The sequence below is a fragment of the Pithys albifrons genome, chromosome 3 (assembly GCF_047495875.1).
Source record: "Pithys albifrons albifrons isolate INPA30051 chromosome 3, PitAlb_v1, whole genome shotgun sequence".
NCBI lineage: Eukaryota > Metazoa > Chordata > Aves > Passeriformes > Thamnophilidae > Pithys > Pithys albifrons.
In genome coordinates, this window is record NC_092460.1 from 9,912,462 (window position 1) to 9,929,258 (window position 16,797).

General features: G+C 65.1%; 3 protein-coding genes across 4 annotated transcripts; all 3 read right to left on the bottom strand.

Annotated features, from left to right (window-relative positions):
* Positions 1-838: 838 nt before the first annotated feature.
* Positions 839-7,141, bottom strand: QARS1 (glutaminyl-tRNA synthetase 1). Its single transcript, XM_071549698.1, has 24 exons — positions 6,951-7,141; positions 6,432-6,579; positions 6,251-6,360; positions 6,083-6,158; positions 5,682-5,746; positions 5,407-5,460; positions 5,153-5,210; positions 4,980-5,051; positions 4,725-4,810; positions 4,426-4,512; positions 4,218-4,317; positions 4,023-4,101; positions 3,795-3,903; positions 3,585-3,715; positions 3,390-3,482; positions 3,131-3,268; positions 2,970-3,057; positions 2,746-2,889; positions 2,570-2,674; positions 2,093-2,185; positions 1,714-1,841; positions 1,462-1,528; positions 1,129-1,254; positions 839-1,029 (listed from the first exon to the last, which is right to left on the bottom strand). The coding sequence occupies exons 1-24, from the start codon at positions 7,104-7,106 to the stop codon at positions 979-981; spliced, it is 2,364 nt and encodes a 787-aa protein (XP_071405799.1). The 5' UTR covers positions 7,107-7,141; the 3' UTR covers positions 839-978.
* Positions 7,142-7,956: 815 nt separating this feature from the next.
* On the bottom strand, positions 7,957-10,582 carry LOC139669725 (epidermal differentiation-specific protein-like). 2 transcript variants are annotated; one of them, XM_071550384.1, is made up of 2 exons: positions 9,919-10,582; positions 7,957-9,227 (listed from the first exon to the last, which is right to left on the bottom strand). In XM_071550384.1, exons 1-2 carry the CDS (start codon positions 9,957-9,959, stop codon positions 8,150-8,152), a joined length of 1,119 nt encoding a protein of 372 aa, XP_071406485.1. In that variant the 5' UTR covers positions 9,960-10,582; the 3' UTR covers positions 7,957-8,149. The 2 variants fall into 2 exon arrangements, with proteins under 2 accessions (XP_071406485.1, XP_071406484.1); XM_071550383.1 differs by lacking the exon at positions 9,919-10,582 and adding an exon at positions 9,392-9,890.
* Positions 10,583-10,665: 83 nt separating this feature from the next.
* SLC6A8 (solute carrier family 6 member 8) lies at positions 10,666-16,500 on the bottom strand. Its single transcript, XM_071550382.1, has 14 exons — positions 16,164-16,500; positions 15,684-15,902; positions 15,201-15,332; positions 14,350-14,623; positions 14,140-14,272; positions 13,761-13,895; positions 13,566-13,669; positions 13,359-13,483; positions 13,161-13,273; positions 12,945-13,082; positions 12,545-12,647; positions 12,363-12,463; positions 11,942-12,112; positions 10,666-11,176 (listed from the first exon to the last, which is right to left on the bottom strand). Exons 1-14 carry the CDS (start codon positions 16,273-16,275, stop codon positions 11,045-11,047), a joined length of 1,992 nt encoding a protein of 663 aa, XP_071406483.1. The 5' UTR covers positions 16,276-16,500; the 3' UTR covers positions 10,666-11,044.
* Between the last annotated feature and the right edge of the window lie 297 nt (positions 16,501-16,797).

Sequence of the window (16,797 nt, forward strand, 5' to 3'; positions counted from 1 at the left end):
GGGACACACGGGGGGGACACAAGGGGGACACACGGGGACAAGGGCGGGCCCCGGTCCGGGACGCTCGCGGGACCCGGGACGGCACCGGCACTGCGTGGCCGCGGAGCGACGCCGGCCAAGGGTCCCCCCGCGGCCGTCCCGCCGCTTCGCGCAAGACGGGGCGGGCCCGCCGCGCCCCCCGCGCAGCACCCGGGGCGAGGCCCCGGCGCCGCCCGGGGTGGGGCAGGCCCCGGTGCAGCGGCTCCCCGGGGAGGCCGCTGAGGCTTGCGCGGCCGCCCCCGGCGGGGCCGTGCCCTGCCCGTGCCGCGGAGCCCCCGTGGGCACAGAGAGCCCCCCGCGCCGCGGGGCAGCGCCGGGGCTGCTTTAACGCGCCCATGTGCTCGGCACGGCCTGCGCGGCCGCGGCCCCGCTTAAGGTGGCCCGTGGGGCCGGGCAGGGCCTCCCGCCACCCGCGGCAGGGCCGGGCACAGGGGCACGGGGCTCGGGGCGCGGCGGGCACGCCGGTCCCGCGGGGGCACCCCCTGACCCCGCGCCCGGGGCCGCGCAGGGGCCTCCCCACTCGAGGCCACCTTAAGGGGGGAGGGCGCTCGGGCGGTGTTTGTACACAGTGCGCGCACCCGGCCTGCACCTCCGGCTTACCACGCACACCCTGCCTGTCCTGCACCTGCACCCCCGGCACCCTCCCCATCCCACCTCGACACCCTCGACCCCAGCCCCGCCTCAGCGTGCCAGACAGGGGAGCAGCTCAGTGGGGACCCTGTGCCCCTGGAACAGGGGAGATCCCAGCTGAGCACCCCAAGGCTGAGCAGGTGAACAGGAGGCAGCGACAGCGTGCAGACAAGGCTGGGATCTCTGTTTATTGAGGTGATGCTGTGGGTGCCCTGGGGGGCTGCATCAAGGCACGGTGGCACTGGGGGTGTGCAAGGACCGCCCAGGAAGCAACACCACGGTGGTGTGGCAGCAGCAGCAGTAGTTCCCTCAGGCCTTGCCGGGGTCCTCCTTCAGCGTCACTGTCCGATTGAACACCATCTGGGGAGAAACAGAGGGTGTGCTCAGAGCCCCACGGCAGCCAGAGGGTGCCCCATGGTGGGTTGGTGGCTGCCCCACTGTCCCTTCCCCTGGGCTCACCTTCCCCTCCTTGCTGTCAGGATCCACAGAGAAGTAGCCCAGCCGCTCAAACTGGAACTTGTCAAAGGGTTGGGCAGAGAGGACAGAGCTGTCGACCAGAGCATTGTGCACCACACGCAGGGAATCCTGGCAGGGGGAGACAGCTCAGACACCACCCCCAACCCCTCTGCCCCTTCCACAGCCCTGTTTTCCCCAACCCTTCTTTCCCCCAGGGGCACAGCAAAGCTTTGCCCCAAGAGTGGTAGGGTGTACATAGAAGTGGGTGTCTCAGCAGTGGGCTCCAGGTCCCCAGCCCACACCAGGCCCACAGCCCCAGCTGCTGATACTACTCACAGGATTGAGGTCACTCAGAAAGCCTCCGGGCACCTCTGACGGGTCCTCGGGATTTTTGTGCAAAAACCTGCCACAAGACAGAGTCTTATCCCAAAACTGCCAGACAAGGGGACATGCTCATGGGACCCCACAGCATGATGTGCACCACCAAAGGGCTGGGCAGACCCCAGCAGTGCCTGCTGGTGCACAGCCACGCTGCCTCTCTGGCGGCACTGATCTTGTCCCTATCCCTGTGGGCAGTCAGGTACTTACAGCCGCTCGTAAAGCCGCACTTCACATGCCAGTGGCTCTGACACCCAGTGGATGAAGGCTTTGGGCTTTTCTGCCACATCTGACTTGGTGCAGGTCACCTCCAGCTCAATCACGCGCCCATTGACGTCCTGGAGGAGAGGAGACAAGCTTGGCTGTAAGGCAACAGTCAGGCAGCAGCTGCATCCCACAGGACAGGCTTGGGGCCACCTTGTTACCCACTGTGGGGGGCACAGAGCTGGCTGGGAGGTGCCACACAGGCAGCCCACGTCCTCACTGTGCCCACAGCACCTGGCACGAGATGACCATCACTGCCCTTCCGTGCTGGAGCATGGCCATGTCCTGACATCCCACAGCCCAACCTCGTGTCACCAGTGCCCACCTTGATGACGTTCTGGACAGCGATGACATAGCCAGCATGGCGCAGCCCCACCGGCTGCCCTGGGGCCAGGCGCTTGTAGCCCTTGTCTGCCTCCTACAAGAGAGTTCACGGCTGCATGAGGGGTCTCGGCATGGGCAGCAGGTCCCCCCTCCACCATGTCTCTCTGTCCCCACTCCTGCTGTCTCAGGGATCAGAAATCCCAGGGCTGTTTGAAATCCCATGCTATTGTGGGACATTCCCCAGGGCACAGGCCAAGGTGGGCATCATTGGTTGGACATGTCCTGGCCAGGTTGAGGGCAGCATTTCAGCAGTGCCCATCAGAGCTGCTGGCACATTTGGGAGTCACAGTTAGGTGCTTGACACCTGCCTGTGACCTGCATGTGCACCACCAACACCAATTCCAGTGCTGCCAGGCTCCTGCTGCACCAGCCATAGCTCTGGGAGTGAATGCAGCATGGCCCAGTGGGCCTGGCTCACCTCTCTGAAGTCTGTCTCCTCAATGTAGACAGTGGGATGCAAGGGCACTTTGTGAAAACCACGGCTCTCATCAGCTGGAAAGTTGGGCACAAGGACCTCAAGAGCCTGGGGAGAAGGAGAAGGTGAATGCTGATCTTGGGGAACCCCACTCCCACCCCAGCCCGCAGCAGTCTCACCTTTGGAGCAGGGAAGTTGGTGATGGTGACCTTGAGGGGCTCCAGGACGGCCATGGCACGGGGGGCCTGCTCATTCAGCACCTCTCGTGCACAGGCCTCCAGCAGATGCGGCTCCATTGTTGCCTGGGCCACTGTCACGCCAACCTGAGAGACAGCCAGTCATCACCACGCTGGCCAGGGAGTGTATCCACCTGCCCCTGTTCTATCATATCCCAGGCACCTACCCGTGCACAGAAGTTGTTGATAGCCTCGGGGGGGAAGCCTCGCCGGCGCAGGGCTGTCAGCGTGAAGAGCCGTGGGTCATCCCAGTCCCTGGGAAAACACAGATGTGACAACCAGGCATGCCCTAGGCAGGGCTCATCCTGGCTGCTGATCCTGCTCCTACCTCACAGCACCCGTCTCCACCAGTCGGATGATCTTCCTCTTGGAGACGACAGTGTAGAGCAGGTTCAGGCGCCCGTACTCCCACTGCACAGAGCAGTAGACATCCAGCGCATTGCACAGCCAGAAGTAGGAGGAGCGCCTGCAAGGGAGGTACAGGCACAGCCTGGTTCAGACCCACAGACACTCTGGCAGCTGTCAGGATGCAGCCAGCTGCTCCCAGGTCTGGCTCATCCCTGGGCCACGCCATGCACAATGCTCACCTGGCCTGGAACTCCTTGGTGCAGAGGGAGTGCGTGATGTGCTCGATGGAGTCGCAGAGGCAGTGTGTGTAATCATACGTGGGGTAGATGCACCTGCAAGGCAGACTCAGTTAGCCCACGCAGAGCACGGTGCTCCTCCCCTCTCGACACCTCCCCATTCTCAGGAGATCCAGACCCACTGAAGGCCCTCCTTACCACTTGTCCCCTGTGCGGTGGTGTGGAGTGAACTTGACACGGTAGGCAACAGGGTCCATCTTCCCATCTTCCATCACCAGCTTCATCCGCAGCGTAGCCTCCCCCTCCCCAAACTTGCCCTTTCGCATGTCCTGTGGAGGAGGGAAGCGGTCAGTTGAGCCACAGATCCTGACCCCGCAGGCACACAGCACCTGCCCCAATCAGGAGTACCTCAAAGAGCAGGAGCGACTCCTCCACAGGCCGGTCCCGCCATGGTGAGGGTGGAGGGTTGTGGCCCTTGATCTCCTCCACCTTCTGATGGCAGACGTATGCCTGACCCCTATGGAGGTGAAACATCACCAGTCATAAATAGCCCATCCCCTGGGTGAGGGGAAGCCGTGGCTACAGCACAGGACATCCACACCACCGCAGCACATCCCTACTGCCACACATGCCCACCTGCGGATGAGCTCCAGGGCCCAGGTGTAGAGCTGGTCAAAGTAATCCGATGCATGGGTCACTGCATAGGGCTGATAGCCTGTGGGAAGGGAGGAAATGAAGCAGGTTGCAGGCACCCTAAAGGCCCAGCAGCAGGATCTGCATGGTCCACTTGATCACCTGGCTTGATCTTGCCCTCCCCAACTCAAGCCATACCCAGCCACTCCACCATCTCCCGAATGGCCGTGAAGTACTTCTCCTCCTCCTTCTCGGGGTTGGTGTCATCGTAGCGCAGAAAGCACACACCACCATTGGCCTGAGGATGAGGGAACAGTGAGCTGCTGCTCCCTGAGGGACTACAAGGCCAGGCCAGTGGCCAAGCAGCAGAGGAAGGCAGGAGCCAGAGGGCCTTGGTGCTTTTTACCTTGGCATAACCAAAGTTGAAATTGATGGCCTTAGCATGGCCGATGTGCAGGATCCCGTTGGGCTCTGGAGGGAACCGTGTCCGTACCTGCAGAGGGAAAGGGGACACCTCTGTCCTTCAACAGGAAACTTTCCCTCCCTGACAGTGGTGGCACTGACTTGAGCCCCTGGAAATCCCATAGAGCCCCATGCCATGTGGGTGCTGCCCCTGGCCACATTCCCTGTGAGCTGTGTGTCCCCCAGCCACCCCAGCAGTGTCACCCTCGCAGGGAACTGCTGAGCTGGGGGATGTGACCTCACCTGCCCACCCGTGATTGCCAGGTGCTGCTTCAGCAGGGCCATGGTGTTGGGCGTCACCACATAGCCCTCAGTCTTGTAGTTCTCTCCTGTAGGCAGAGATTGCTCAGGGCTGCAGCACTGCCCAAACTGAGTCAAGCCCAGCAGCCAGTGGGGAAGGACACAGGACTGAGCTGGTGCACTGCAGCACGGAGGGCTGGGGCAGGGCACAGAGCCAGTGGAGTGGCCCCGCACACGGCAGTGGCTCCTCACACTCACCTGGCTTGTGGAACTTGAGGGCTTCTCCCCTCAGCTGCTCCAAAAGCGACTGTGTCTCCGTGCCCACGTCACCTGCAGGGAGATGGGGCTGAGCAGGGGCCTGATCACAGCTCCCAGGGCCCAGCAGGAACTAAAGGGCTGAGGAAGCTGCCAACAGGAGGACAGTCTCTTACCATTCTCCACCACAGCCACCTTCTGCTTCTCTGCCGGAGCCAGCCGGGTCTTTGCAGCCTGCAGGGACCAGCAAAGCATCCTGAGTGCCCAGCCTTGGCATGCACCTTCCCCTCCTGGCCCTGCCTGCAGTCCCCAGCACTCTCTCAGACCCATACCCATGGTGGCAGCTGAGTCCAGAGCAGCTATTTGAGATCCTGCCTGGACATTCAGCAGGAAAATACCATCCAAGTTCCCACCCTCCCCTTCTTCTCACCTTTGGCTTCTTTTCCAGGTCAGCTTCTGTCTTTGGTCCCAGCAAATGCAGCACCTGGAGAGGTGAGACACAGACAGGTATCAAAAATGCTCCCTTTGCCCCAAGGTCTGGAGATGTCCTGTCCAGCTGTCACATCCCTCACTCTGCCTGCACTTACCCAGAGCAGGCTGTTCCCAGCACTGAGTCCTCCAGGGGACAGGCTGGCAGGTCCCACACCAGTCACAGCACCCCTAGGGGACCCCAAGCAGCACCTGACCTGTTGCTCTTGCACCCACCTGCAGGTCCACCTCATTCTTGATGGTCTTCCCGTCCGCCCACCGCAGCCGGTTCCGTGCTTCCCCTATGGACAGGGCACCCTGTGGGCAAGGGGCATGGCCCTGCCTGGGGGAGCTTCAGCCAGAGCTGCTGATGCAGAATGCCACAGCCAGTGGCCAGGGCAGCCTTTGCCCCTGGGTTGTCCCTGTCACAGGGCACCATGGCCCTGCCTGAGTGGGGGACGTGGCAGGATGTCTCCCTGCTGGGCTGTGGCACAGCAGCTGGGGCTGGGGCTGGGGCAGCCCGTGGCAAAGGGCTGGCTCACAGGATGCAGGGGAGCAGGCAGTGGCACTGGAAGTCAGGCACGGGGATGTGGCAGCCGGCAGCACCAGGCAGGTGGTGCCCTGGTGTCCCCACTCACCCATCAGCAGCCCCATGTTGAAGTGGTAGCGCTCTGCCAGCAGCTCCGCTCGGTGCTCGCTGATCACGGCCTCCACCTGGGAGCAGGACACAGGGGTGTGGGAGTCAGGCACCAGGAGCCACTCCAGTGTCCCCTGTGCTGTCCCCGCGGGGTCACGGCCACACTCACCGCCTCCTCGATCTGCTCGGGGGTGATGCAGACCCCCACGCCACAGGCTTGCTCGAAGTCTGCCGCATCCAGGGGCTCCAGGGGGTGGCTCCTCAGATACTCCAGCGCGGCTGAGGACAGAGCGGGGATGAGGAGCAGAGCCCGCCCCGCGGGGCTGGGCAGGGGCCGGGCCGCTCGGTACCGTTCAGCTGCAGGTCGGTGAGGATCTGCCTGCGGGCGATGTAGCCCACGAGGAAGCCGAGGTGCTTCGGGTCCTTGAGGCGGGCGGCCGCGTTGTACAGCAGCGTCCCCGTGGCTTTGTCCAGCGCCGGGCCCAGCGCGCTCCGAGCCTGCCGCCGGCCCGGGGAGCGTCAGGCTGAGCTCCGGAGAACCGATGGCACCGGGGCAGGGCGGAGGGACAGGGCCCGGGGCCGAGATGGTTCGGCAGGACTGGGAGGAGGCGGGGTCGGGGTGGTCCCGGTGTGACACCAGGGCCGGAGGGTACCGGGTCCCGGGGGCAGGTGCCGGAGTGCCGGGGTGGCGGGTTCCCAGGTGACACCGGGGTGACACCGAGGATCGGGGTGCCGGGTCTCGAGGGCGACACGGGCTACCGGGGGTACCAGGTACCAAGGTGACGGGGTAGTGGGTTCTCGGGGTGCCGGGATCCCAGGATGACATAGGGGATGGGGGGGGCGGGGGTGAGGGCCCGCGGCGGGCGCACCTGCAGCACAGCCCGGCGCAGCAGCGCGCTGAGGGCCCCATTGCGCAGCGTCTCGCGCGCCTTGGCCTCGCTGAGGCCGATTCCCGTGAACAGCCCCAGCGCCTCCTCCGCTTCCTCCGCCGCCATGGCCCCCGTGGACGCCGCCGCCGCCGCCATGCTGTCGCCTTCGCCACTGCCTGCCCGGAGGACGGGGCCGCACCCAGCCAATCGGCAGCGAGAGGGGTCCGTCCCGGCCAATGGGAGGGGGAAACCCGCGCCGGCTGGACCAATGGGCGTGTGGGAGGCGGGCTCAGAGCGCGGTTTGTTGCATCATTTAAAGAGACCGGCGGCGGCGGCGGCCACGTGGGGGGCGTGGCGGGGGGCGCGGCAGGGGCGGGGGTTGTCACCAGCACCGCCCGCGGCGCTCTGTGCCCGCCCGCTCGGCCGGTTCCTGCCCTGCTGCTGTTCCCCGCTGTCCCCGCCTGCCCCGGCGGTCCCGGGCTCGGGCCCTGCGACGGGCCCGTGGGGACGCACATGCCCAAGGCCCCGGTTCGTCAGGGAGATCGCGGTGGCTGCCCCAGCCCGGTCTGTGCGGGGCCAGGCTGGTTGGGTGTCCCCCGCTTCTCGGGACCGTGTGTGATCCCTCGGCTTCTCTACTCCCGTGTCCCCACAACTGCCCCAGTACATCCCTCATCCCGGTGTCCCCAGGCTCCCCCAGAGCGGTGTACCCTTGAAAGCCCCAGCCCAGTGTCCTCCTGTTCCCCCGTCTGGTGTCCTTTCCAGACTGGTGTCCCCAGCTCTTCCCTGTGCCCTGCCAGTTTTCCGATCCTGGTATCGCCTGGCGCTTCCAGCCTCGTGACCCTCCAGCCCCGTGTCCCCCCAAACCCGTGAGCCTCCCCAGCCCAGTATCTCCTCCCAACCCGGTGCATCCCCAGCCCGGTGTCCCATCCAGCCGGATGTCGCCCCCAGAACAGTGCCCCCCTCATCCCACTCCTACACCAGCCCCAGCAGCAGGAGACCCGAGCCGTTGAGGAAGAGGATTTATTGGAAGCACCGGGTGGGAGGAAGCACCGGCAGGTCCCGCCAGCCAGAGCCACTGGACAGAACTAGACAAGGCAGGTCCTTGGTCCCCCACGGGTGGGTGCTGCAGACAACGCCAGTGTTAACCGGGGTACCACCCCACGGAGGGAACAGAGCCATTGGCTGGCCCCGGCACAGAACTAGAGCTCCATCCTGGTGCCAGGCACCGCATCTGTCCCCCCGGTGACTGCCTGCTCCCTGCCCGCTGCTGGCAATGGCTTTAAGCTGTAGCGGGCACTGATGTTGGTCCCTGATATGCTGCGGTACTCGCCTATCTCCGTGCGAACTGCCTCGTTCTGGGTGATGGTGAGCAGGACTGGCACGGACAGTGTCACCTCCTTCCGCAAGACCTGGATGCTGAGGGCTGTGCGCGGGGGGATCTTGGCCGGCAGCTGCACCTCCACGCGCTGCCGGCGGGTGCTGGACTCGCTGCGCCCTTTCTGCACCGTGAAGATGTTGGAGGCTTCCACAGTCAGTGTGAAGGAGAGCCCAGCTTTGAGGCTGGTGGCATTGCTGAAGTGGAAGCTCTGGCAGAGCGTGGTGCCGTACTCCCGGCTGCTGCTGGCTGCCAGTGCCTGCTCCGACTCCGTCTCGTTCACCCCCTCGATCTCATCCACCAGCACCTCCCGCTCCTCCTCCACCCGCTTCTGCTCCCAAAGGAGACGTGCTGAGACCAGTGGCAGCCCGGGCCGCAGTGGGCGCAGGTGGGACAGCCGAGACTGGAAGTTCAGCTCCAGTTTGTAGTCAGCGAGATGCTCCCCGGGCCATGCCAGGCAGTGCCAGCCGCCCCGGCTGGGGTGCTGGTAGAGCAGCCAGACGTCTCGCTGCACCACGTGGGAGGCCACTCGGTCATTGAAGTACCCGTACGCCAGGTTGGTCTCCTCTGTCACCACCTTGCAGGCGCCTTGGAAGTTGGGGTGCTCGTAGAGGGTGATTTGTGGGTTCCCCAGGTCATGGTGCACAAGGCGCAGCGCCGAGAAGCTGTTGGGCCGCTCCACAGAGGGGTACTCGCCCTCCTCAAAGACGTGCGGCTCCCCCTCGTACTTGGGGTCTGTGTAGGCGATCCAGGGCTGCCCTACCACCTTCAGGGAGGCGATGCAGTTCCCAAAATCCAGCTCGTGCAAGTCGGGCACATCACAGGTGAACTCCCGACTCAGCCCCTCGAAGTTGGCACGCTCATACACCGTGATCCGGTTCATGGTGCTCTGGGCACCTGCCCTGTGAGGGCACAGCTCAGGTTGAGTCTCCTCCTGTGAGGTCACCTGGGCGCTACAGGAGGCCCCTCGGGAAAGCCCAGCCAGCAAACAGAACCCTTGGCGCCGCTTTATTCCCTGTCCTCTGCCTCCCCTTTGCCCACCTTTGCCTGGTCCCAGTGCTCTCACCGTCTGTGCCAGCAGCACCTTGCAGTTGTGCCTTTTAGGAAGGGGTGGCGGGGCCAGGGCGTGCTGCAGCACGAAGCGAAGGCGATGACGGTGCTCGCCCCCACACCCCACGCCCAACTCTGTCCCCACTCTGGTGCTGGGGAGCCAGCCAGGCCCTGCACGCCAGTCGGTGCACCGGGATACCAGTCGATCCCGCAGACCAGCCCTGCCGGAAAGTCCTGCTGAGCCCCGGGCATGTGTAACGAGTCACCGCCAATTATCAGTGGTGCTTCCGCCCTGCCCGCGCTAATTACGGTGTGCATTGCCGGTGGGGCAGGAATTGCCAGCTCATCCCAACGGGGTGAGAGGGCATTGTGGTGGGGTGAGCCAGCACCTCCAAATAAGAGCCTCTGGCACCCCAGTGCTCCCAGGCACTGGACATGAACACTTGGCACAGCACTGCTGCTCCAGTCCTGTGCCCATGGATGGCCAGGACAGCTGGGGACACTTTTCCCCCTTGTCCTTTCATGAGCAGGACAGCCACACACCTTGGGATGGCCACCGTGCTGCTGGAGGTGGGACCCTGCATTCAGCAGTATGCTGATACCCAGCCAGGGCAACAGGGATGGACGTCAGCTGCTCCAAGCACAGCATGCCAAGGACTTCCTCGGGGCTCCACACATGTTCCCATGGCACAGACTGGAGCTGGCTTCCCTGGGATCTGTTGGTGTGGGGCACAGGGCACATGCACCCCTCTGCCTGGCAACCCACCAGGACAGAGCTCAGACAGCTCAGGGGTCTGGGGCAGACCGAACCTTTGTCTTCTCCTGGATACATGCCTGGGGTCCACGGCAGCTGCTTCATCCCCTTGTCTGGGCAGCCCTCCCCAGTCCAGGGCTGTTCCCACAGCACAGCGGGGGGCATGGGAAGGCCCAGAGCCAACATGAGTAGCTCCCAGTGGTCACCCCTGGTGATGTCAGGACCCCTAAAGCCTCTGGACTGAAATCTGCCCCTTGGGGCTGGTAAGCAGGGCCAGCCTCCACTGCATGAAGTATTCTAATCCCACACAGTCTGGTACAGCCTGTGGGCACCCACAGCCTGTGGTGGAGGAGGATGGAGACCCTGCTGCTCCCAGCTGCCAGTACCCTCCAAATCAGCCCCAGAGAGGTACCCAGGTGTCCCTGAATCCCTGAACCCTGTCCCCCTCAAACCTCTGTCCCACGAAGGCCGGCACCACCCCACCGCTCAGCCCCCAGCTGCCGGTGCCCCTCTTCCCCTGCCTGCAGTGCCAGGGCTGCCAGGGTCTCCCAGTTTATTGCCAGATGTCGGGGTGGTTGGGGTTACACCAGACAAACGCTACGGGAAGCAGTTAGTGAATGGGGGGCTGTGAGGGCCGTGGGCAGGGGCCAGGGAAGGGCTGTCCCACCCGCTGCCCCGGCCCACGGCCTCCCTGTCAGCCCACCGGGCTGCCACGCTCCCCCGCGCCGGGCACCCCTCCCGCGCCCCGCAGCCGCCCTGGCTCCGCGGCCCCCAACTTCCCCCACCTCGCTGTGTTCACCCCCCTGCAGCGAGGCCGGCGGCCAGGGTGGCGCGGGGGGCACGGGGCAGCGTGGGTGGGAGGCGGTGCTGGCATTATTGCTATGGCAGGCGGGAGCAGCGCGACCCTCCCCACGCTCAGATCACAGTCTCGAAGAGTGTCGCCTTCTCCTTGGGGGGCTCTGGGGCCAGCAGCTTGGCTTCTGCCTCGGGCGTCAGGTACTCCAGGTGGTGTTGGCCCCAGATTGGAGTGGTCAGGAGCTGCCAGCGCTGCGGGGACGCTGTGTCAGCACCCGAGGGTGGCAGCATGGGGACTGCCCAGACCCGGCTCAGTGAATGCCCCCCAGAGTGCACAGAGATGGGACAGAGATGGGGAAAGGGGTGGTTATTAGATGGGGATGGAGATCAGACTGGGTCAGGGACGGGACTGAAATGGGATTGAGAAAGAGACAGAGATTGCATGGGGATAGGGATGAGACTCAGGCAGTGACCGGATTAAGACAGTGATGTCAGCAACGAAGGGGTTTGGGTGAGGTTGGGAGTGAGACAGCAACAGAGATAGGAATCTGATGGGATTGAGAGCAATGAGGACAGGAATGGAACTTGAATGGGGGTGATCTCAGGATGGGAAAGGGATTAAGTGGGATTGAGAGAGGGACACATATTGCATGGGGATGGAATAGAGACAGGGATAGGGACGTGAACAGGTCTTGGCTGGGAGTAAGAGTGATACAGACAGGGATGGGATCGCACAGGGATGGGACTGAGACAGGGATGTAAGCATGGATGGGATTTAGGTGAGGTTGGCAGTGACACGGTGATGAGGACAGGGATGGAATTTTGATGGGAACGAGGCAATGATGGGGACAGGCACGGATTTGGATGTAAATGAGGACAGGGAAGGGATATGGCTGTGGATGGGACAGAGATGGCAATGTGGACAGTGCTGGGATTTCAATGGGGCTGGGATGGAGGCAGGGTTGGCTGAGGTGGGATGGGGACAGAGGCAGAAGGGCCCCACTGCGTCGCCCTCACCTCGCGCAAAGAGCCTTTGCAGCGCAGGAGTTTGTAGATTACAGTGCAGGGGATGCAGAGCATGGAGGAGAGTGCCAGGACCCAGCCGATGGCTTCCCCCCACCATGGGTACACGTAGGTCTTGTTGTAGGTCAGCGGCTTGTAGTTCACCACGTGGAACACAAAGACACCCTGGGTGGGCAGTGGGGTGTGAGGTCCCGCGGGGCAGGGGGCTGGTGGTCCCCGCGCCCCACGTGTATCACCGCGTATCCCCCGATGTGCACAGTCGTCCCACGGTCTCGACACGCGTGTGCCCAGAGCAGCCGCCGGGGGGCGCTCCGTGCCCGCGGCACAGCCCGGGGCAGAGACACACGCGGGCACAGCCGAGTCCCCACGCGTGTCCCCACGCACGTCCCCACGCACGCTGGCCCTCCCTGCTCACCACGCAGACCAGGGGCGTCACCACAGCCCAGCACCACTTCATGACGGGCAGGGGCCGGTAGCCGATCATACGGGCCACGTCGTCCATGAAGCGGTCGGCTCCTGTAGGGAGGAGGCATCAGCCGGGCTCTGCCGGGAACCTGCGTCCCCTCGTGCCCCGCCAGCGTGTACCCCCGGCCTCACCATAGACCCAGGCAATGACCACGCACTCCCAGAAAGCCTGCCACAGCAGCGTGATCCCGCTGGCTGAGTAGTTGTCAAAGAGCTGGAACACATACATGCCGCCCTGCCGGGAAGGCCCCTGTGTCACTGGTGCTGTGCTGGCACCCCCCACACATCTCTGCACCGGCACCAGCACAGCCTTGCCAACACCAGTGCCCCACCTAGCACAGACACCCTGCATTGCCATGGGCACTCTGCTCCCACAGCACCACCATGCCATGGGCAGCACCACCACCCTGGGGGCAGCAACCCCAGGGAGCTCCCACCCTACACTGGGATGCCACGAGAGGTGATGCCCGGGGAGCAGGCACAGGTGCCCAGTGTGAGGCTGGCTATGCAGTTTCCCTGCCACGTCCCCCACCTGTGTGACCATGGAGAGGTCAATGAGGCAGCAGACGACGCAGCAGAATGCAGCGGTGAGCTCACGGCGCAGTGAGCCAGCCCCCGGCTGGGGGAACAGGTCCAGGATGCCCGTGATGAAACCCTCCACACCGACAAACTATGGCAGAAAGTGGGGCTCAGTGGGGATGTGCCACCCATCCTCTCCCTGTCCCCACCTCCCTGCCTGTCACAGCACCTGGCTGTCCAGTCCCAGCACAAGGAGCATGATGAAGAAGAGCGTGGCCCACAGTGGGGACAAGGGCATCAGCGTCACAGCTTTGGGGTAGGCGATGAAAGCCAGCCCGGGACCTGCGGGAGAGTGGGGTCAGGGGTGTCACTCAAGGGGTGACACAGGGGACACAGTGCCAGTCAGCATCTGCCACCTGGCACTCACCGGACTCGGCCACCTTGGAGATGTCCACGCCTTGCTCAGAGGCCATGAAGCCGAGCACAGAGAAGACAACAAAGCCGGCAAAGAAGCTGGTGAGGCTGTTGATCACGGCCAGGATGTAGGCATCCCTGTGGGCAGAGCAGGTCAGGAGGAGCCAGGGGGCGCTGGGACACACAGCAGGGGGACTGCCTGCAGCTGGCACAACCCTACCTGTAGCAATTGTTATGGAAGCGGTTGTAGCTGCCCAGGGCAGTCAGGGCACCCAGTCCGATGGCGTAGGAGAAGAAGACTTGGGTGCCAGCATCAATCCACACCTGGGGCATGAGGGAGGGTGTAGGGGGATGATGAGGGTGCCACGGTGGTGTTCAGCACCCAACCTCCTTCTGCTCTCCCCACTGCCCTCACCTGTGCCTCAACCAGCTTGGTCCAGTCAGGTTTCAGGTAGTAGACGATGCCACCCAGTGCGCCAGGCAGTGTTACCCCATGGACCAGCAACAGGATGAGGACCACATAGGGGAAGAGTGCCGTGAAGTAGACAATCTGCAGAGCAGTGCATGCCCGTGAGACCCCTCAGGCCAGGGCTCTCCATCATGTGCCACAGGTGTCCCAATGGGGCCAGAGCTTGGGAATGTCCCCAGCAACTAGTGGCACCTCCTGTGGGACAGGAGCCTTGCACCCCCGTGGGCTGTGGCACAGGAGGGCCAGAGCCAGCAGTGCCATGTGCTGCAGTCCCATTCCCCCACGCCAGTGGCCTTGATGAGTTTCCTTCTCCCGCCAGTGTTACCTTCCCAGTTGACTTTACACCTTTCCAGATGCAGAAGTAGACAACGACCCAGGTGGTGACCAAGCAAAGGATCATCTGCCAGTTCATCTCCCCCGGCTCGTCAATGCCCCCAGAGAGTTGCAGCACCTTGTTCCTGCAGAGCAGGACCGTGCTGAGTGCCGGTGCAACACTCCCGGCCCTGGTAAACAACCTCCTGGTTCCCACACTCACTCCCAAAACTCAATGACAGGTGAGCGTTTGTTCGTCATGTTGGTGCAGCTGAAGTTGGAGATCCAAGTGCTGGCAGTGGCATTAGTGCTGACATTGTGGCAGAAGTCTGGGTTGAAGAGTTCCGTGCACTGCTCCGTGTTCCAGGAGTGGCCACAGGTGGCCCAGGGCAGGGTGTCCGTGAGTGAGTGCACCAGGTAGAAGAGCCCCCACACCAGGATCATGATGTAGTAGGTGTTGCAAAAGAAGACTATCACCATAGAGGCGACGCCTAAACCTGCAGCACGGGGAGATCAGAGCCCGCAGGCAACCGCGGACATCTGGCACCCGGCATGGGGCGGGATGTGGGCTGCCGGCAGGGATGGGGAAGGACAGAGGAAAGCTGACAGGGACAGGACAAGGGGAGCTGCCAGCCCCAGGCAGGACAGCAGGGAGCTTGTGGGAATGGGACAGGGGGAGCTGGCAATCCCAGACGGGACAGGATGGGGTGGGGACAGCCAGCAGCATGGCACAGGACTGGGGAGAGCCGGCAGGATACTGCTGAGGTGGGGATCTGGCAGCCCCCAGGATCCAGCAGCATTCAGGCAGGGAGATACAGGGAGGGAGGGCAGTGCAGAGTGCCATGGTGCAGGCAGCTGCCACCCTTGGCTGGGGTGCAGGGTGGCAGTGGGACGCGGGCAAGGTGCAGGGGAGCAGGCAGGGCGTGGGCAGGGTGCCGCCAGCCCCAGCAGGCTGCAGGCAGTCGAGGCACAGTCAGGGTGCAGGCAGGGTGCCGGGGGCCCTGGGCAGGGTGCAGGGGCCACGGGCAGGGTGCAGGCAGGGCATGGGCAGGGCGCGGGCGGGTGCGGCATTACCCTTGAAGAGGGGGGCGATGTTCCAGGCGGCGATGCCCCCCTGCTTCATGAACTGCCCCAGGGCCACCTCCAAGAAGAAGATGGGGATGCCGCCCACGAAGACGATGAGCAGGTAGGGGATGAGGAAGACGCCTGGGGCCGGGGGCAGGGGGCCGGCTCAGCCGCCGCCACCCCTCCGGCCCCCGCTTTCGCTCCCCGCCCTTGCCCGCGCCGCCCGCCCGGGCGCAGCGAATGGCGAAGGCGCCTCCGCGCCCTCCCCTCGCCTCGATGTAGGTCAGCACGGGCAGGTGGCGGGGGGCTCCCACGGCCCCCCGCCCCGGGAGTGACACTGAACACCCGCGGGGCGGCCCGCGAGCCCCTCGGACGCGCAGGGCGAGCTGGCCCAGCGTGGGGGGCCCCCCATGCACACACTCCAGGGTGGGAAAGCGGTGCCCCCGCACCCCGAGGAGCACCCCCGCGGCGTGGGGCGAGTGCGGGGCTCACCTCCGCCGTTCTTGTAGCACAGGTAGGGGAAGCGCCACACGTTGCCCAGCCCCACGGCGAAGCCCACGCAGGACATGATGAAATCCATCTGCCGGGTCCATGTCTCCCGTTCGGGGGCGGCCTCTTTGGGGGGACCGGGGGGTCGCACCAGCGGTGCCGTCACCGTCCGCTCCTCGCCCGACGCGGGGGGCTCCGCGCTCTCCGCCCCGCCGGGGCCCTCTGTGAGACCGGGGGGAGGGGGATACCCACGCCGCCGTCACGTGCGCCCGTGGGGGTGCCGGGGGGAGAGCACGTCCCCCCCCCGCGCCCCTCTCCGCGCGTAGGGCCGTGACGTCAGATGTCAGGCCGGCGCGTGACGTCACAATGCAGAGCAGTGACTCACCCCGCGGCGGCGGGAGGGGGCGCGCCGCGGTCGCGCGTGGCCGTGGGCCCCCCTCTCCCCCTCCCCAAGCTTAGTCCTCCCCGGCGCTCCCCGCTTACCGGAGCCCGCGGGGGCCGCGGCGGCCGCGGCAGTGGCGGCGGCAGCAGCAGCGTCGCGTCGCGGGGCGTCGGGCGGCTGCGGGGCGGCCGTGTCGGCGGGGACGGGGGGCATGTCGCGGGGGGCCGGGGAGCGGGGGCGGGTCGGGGGCGGCTCCGTGGCCGAGGGGGGCTCAGAAGCAATCCACGAAGCACTTGAAGGTGAGTCGGAAGAACCTCATTGAGGGCGGCGGGGCGCGGTGGGGCGGGCCGGGCCGGGCGGGCGGCTCAGAGCCGGGCTGCGGGGCCGGGGCCGGCGCCGCGCGGCCGCTCCGGGGCTCTCTGCGCCGCGGCAACGGGCGGCGGCGGAGGCAGCGACCGGCCGCACCGCCCCCCGAGCCCCATTGGCCGCGCCACCCGCCCGCGGCTTCACGGGACTTGCAGTCCCCGTGCTCTGGCACCGGCAAGGGGGCGAAGCGGAGCGCGCTGTTGGGCACCGGCGGGCGGGCCACGGTCAGGCGGACACCGGGCAGTAGCGACAGCGGCGGACGGAGTAGCAGCAGGGGATAGCGGGCACTGGGGACAGTGGGGGACACCGGGGAGCAGGGCACCAGGGACAGCAGGCAGTAAGACACACCAGGGGATACCGAGGAGAGGG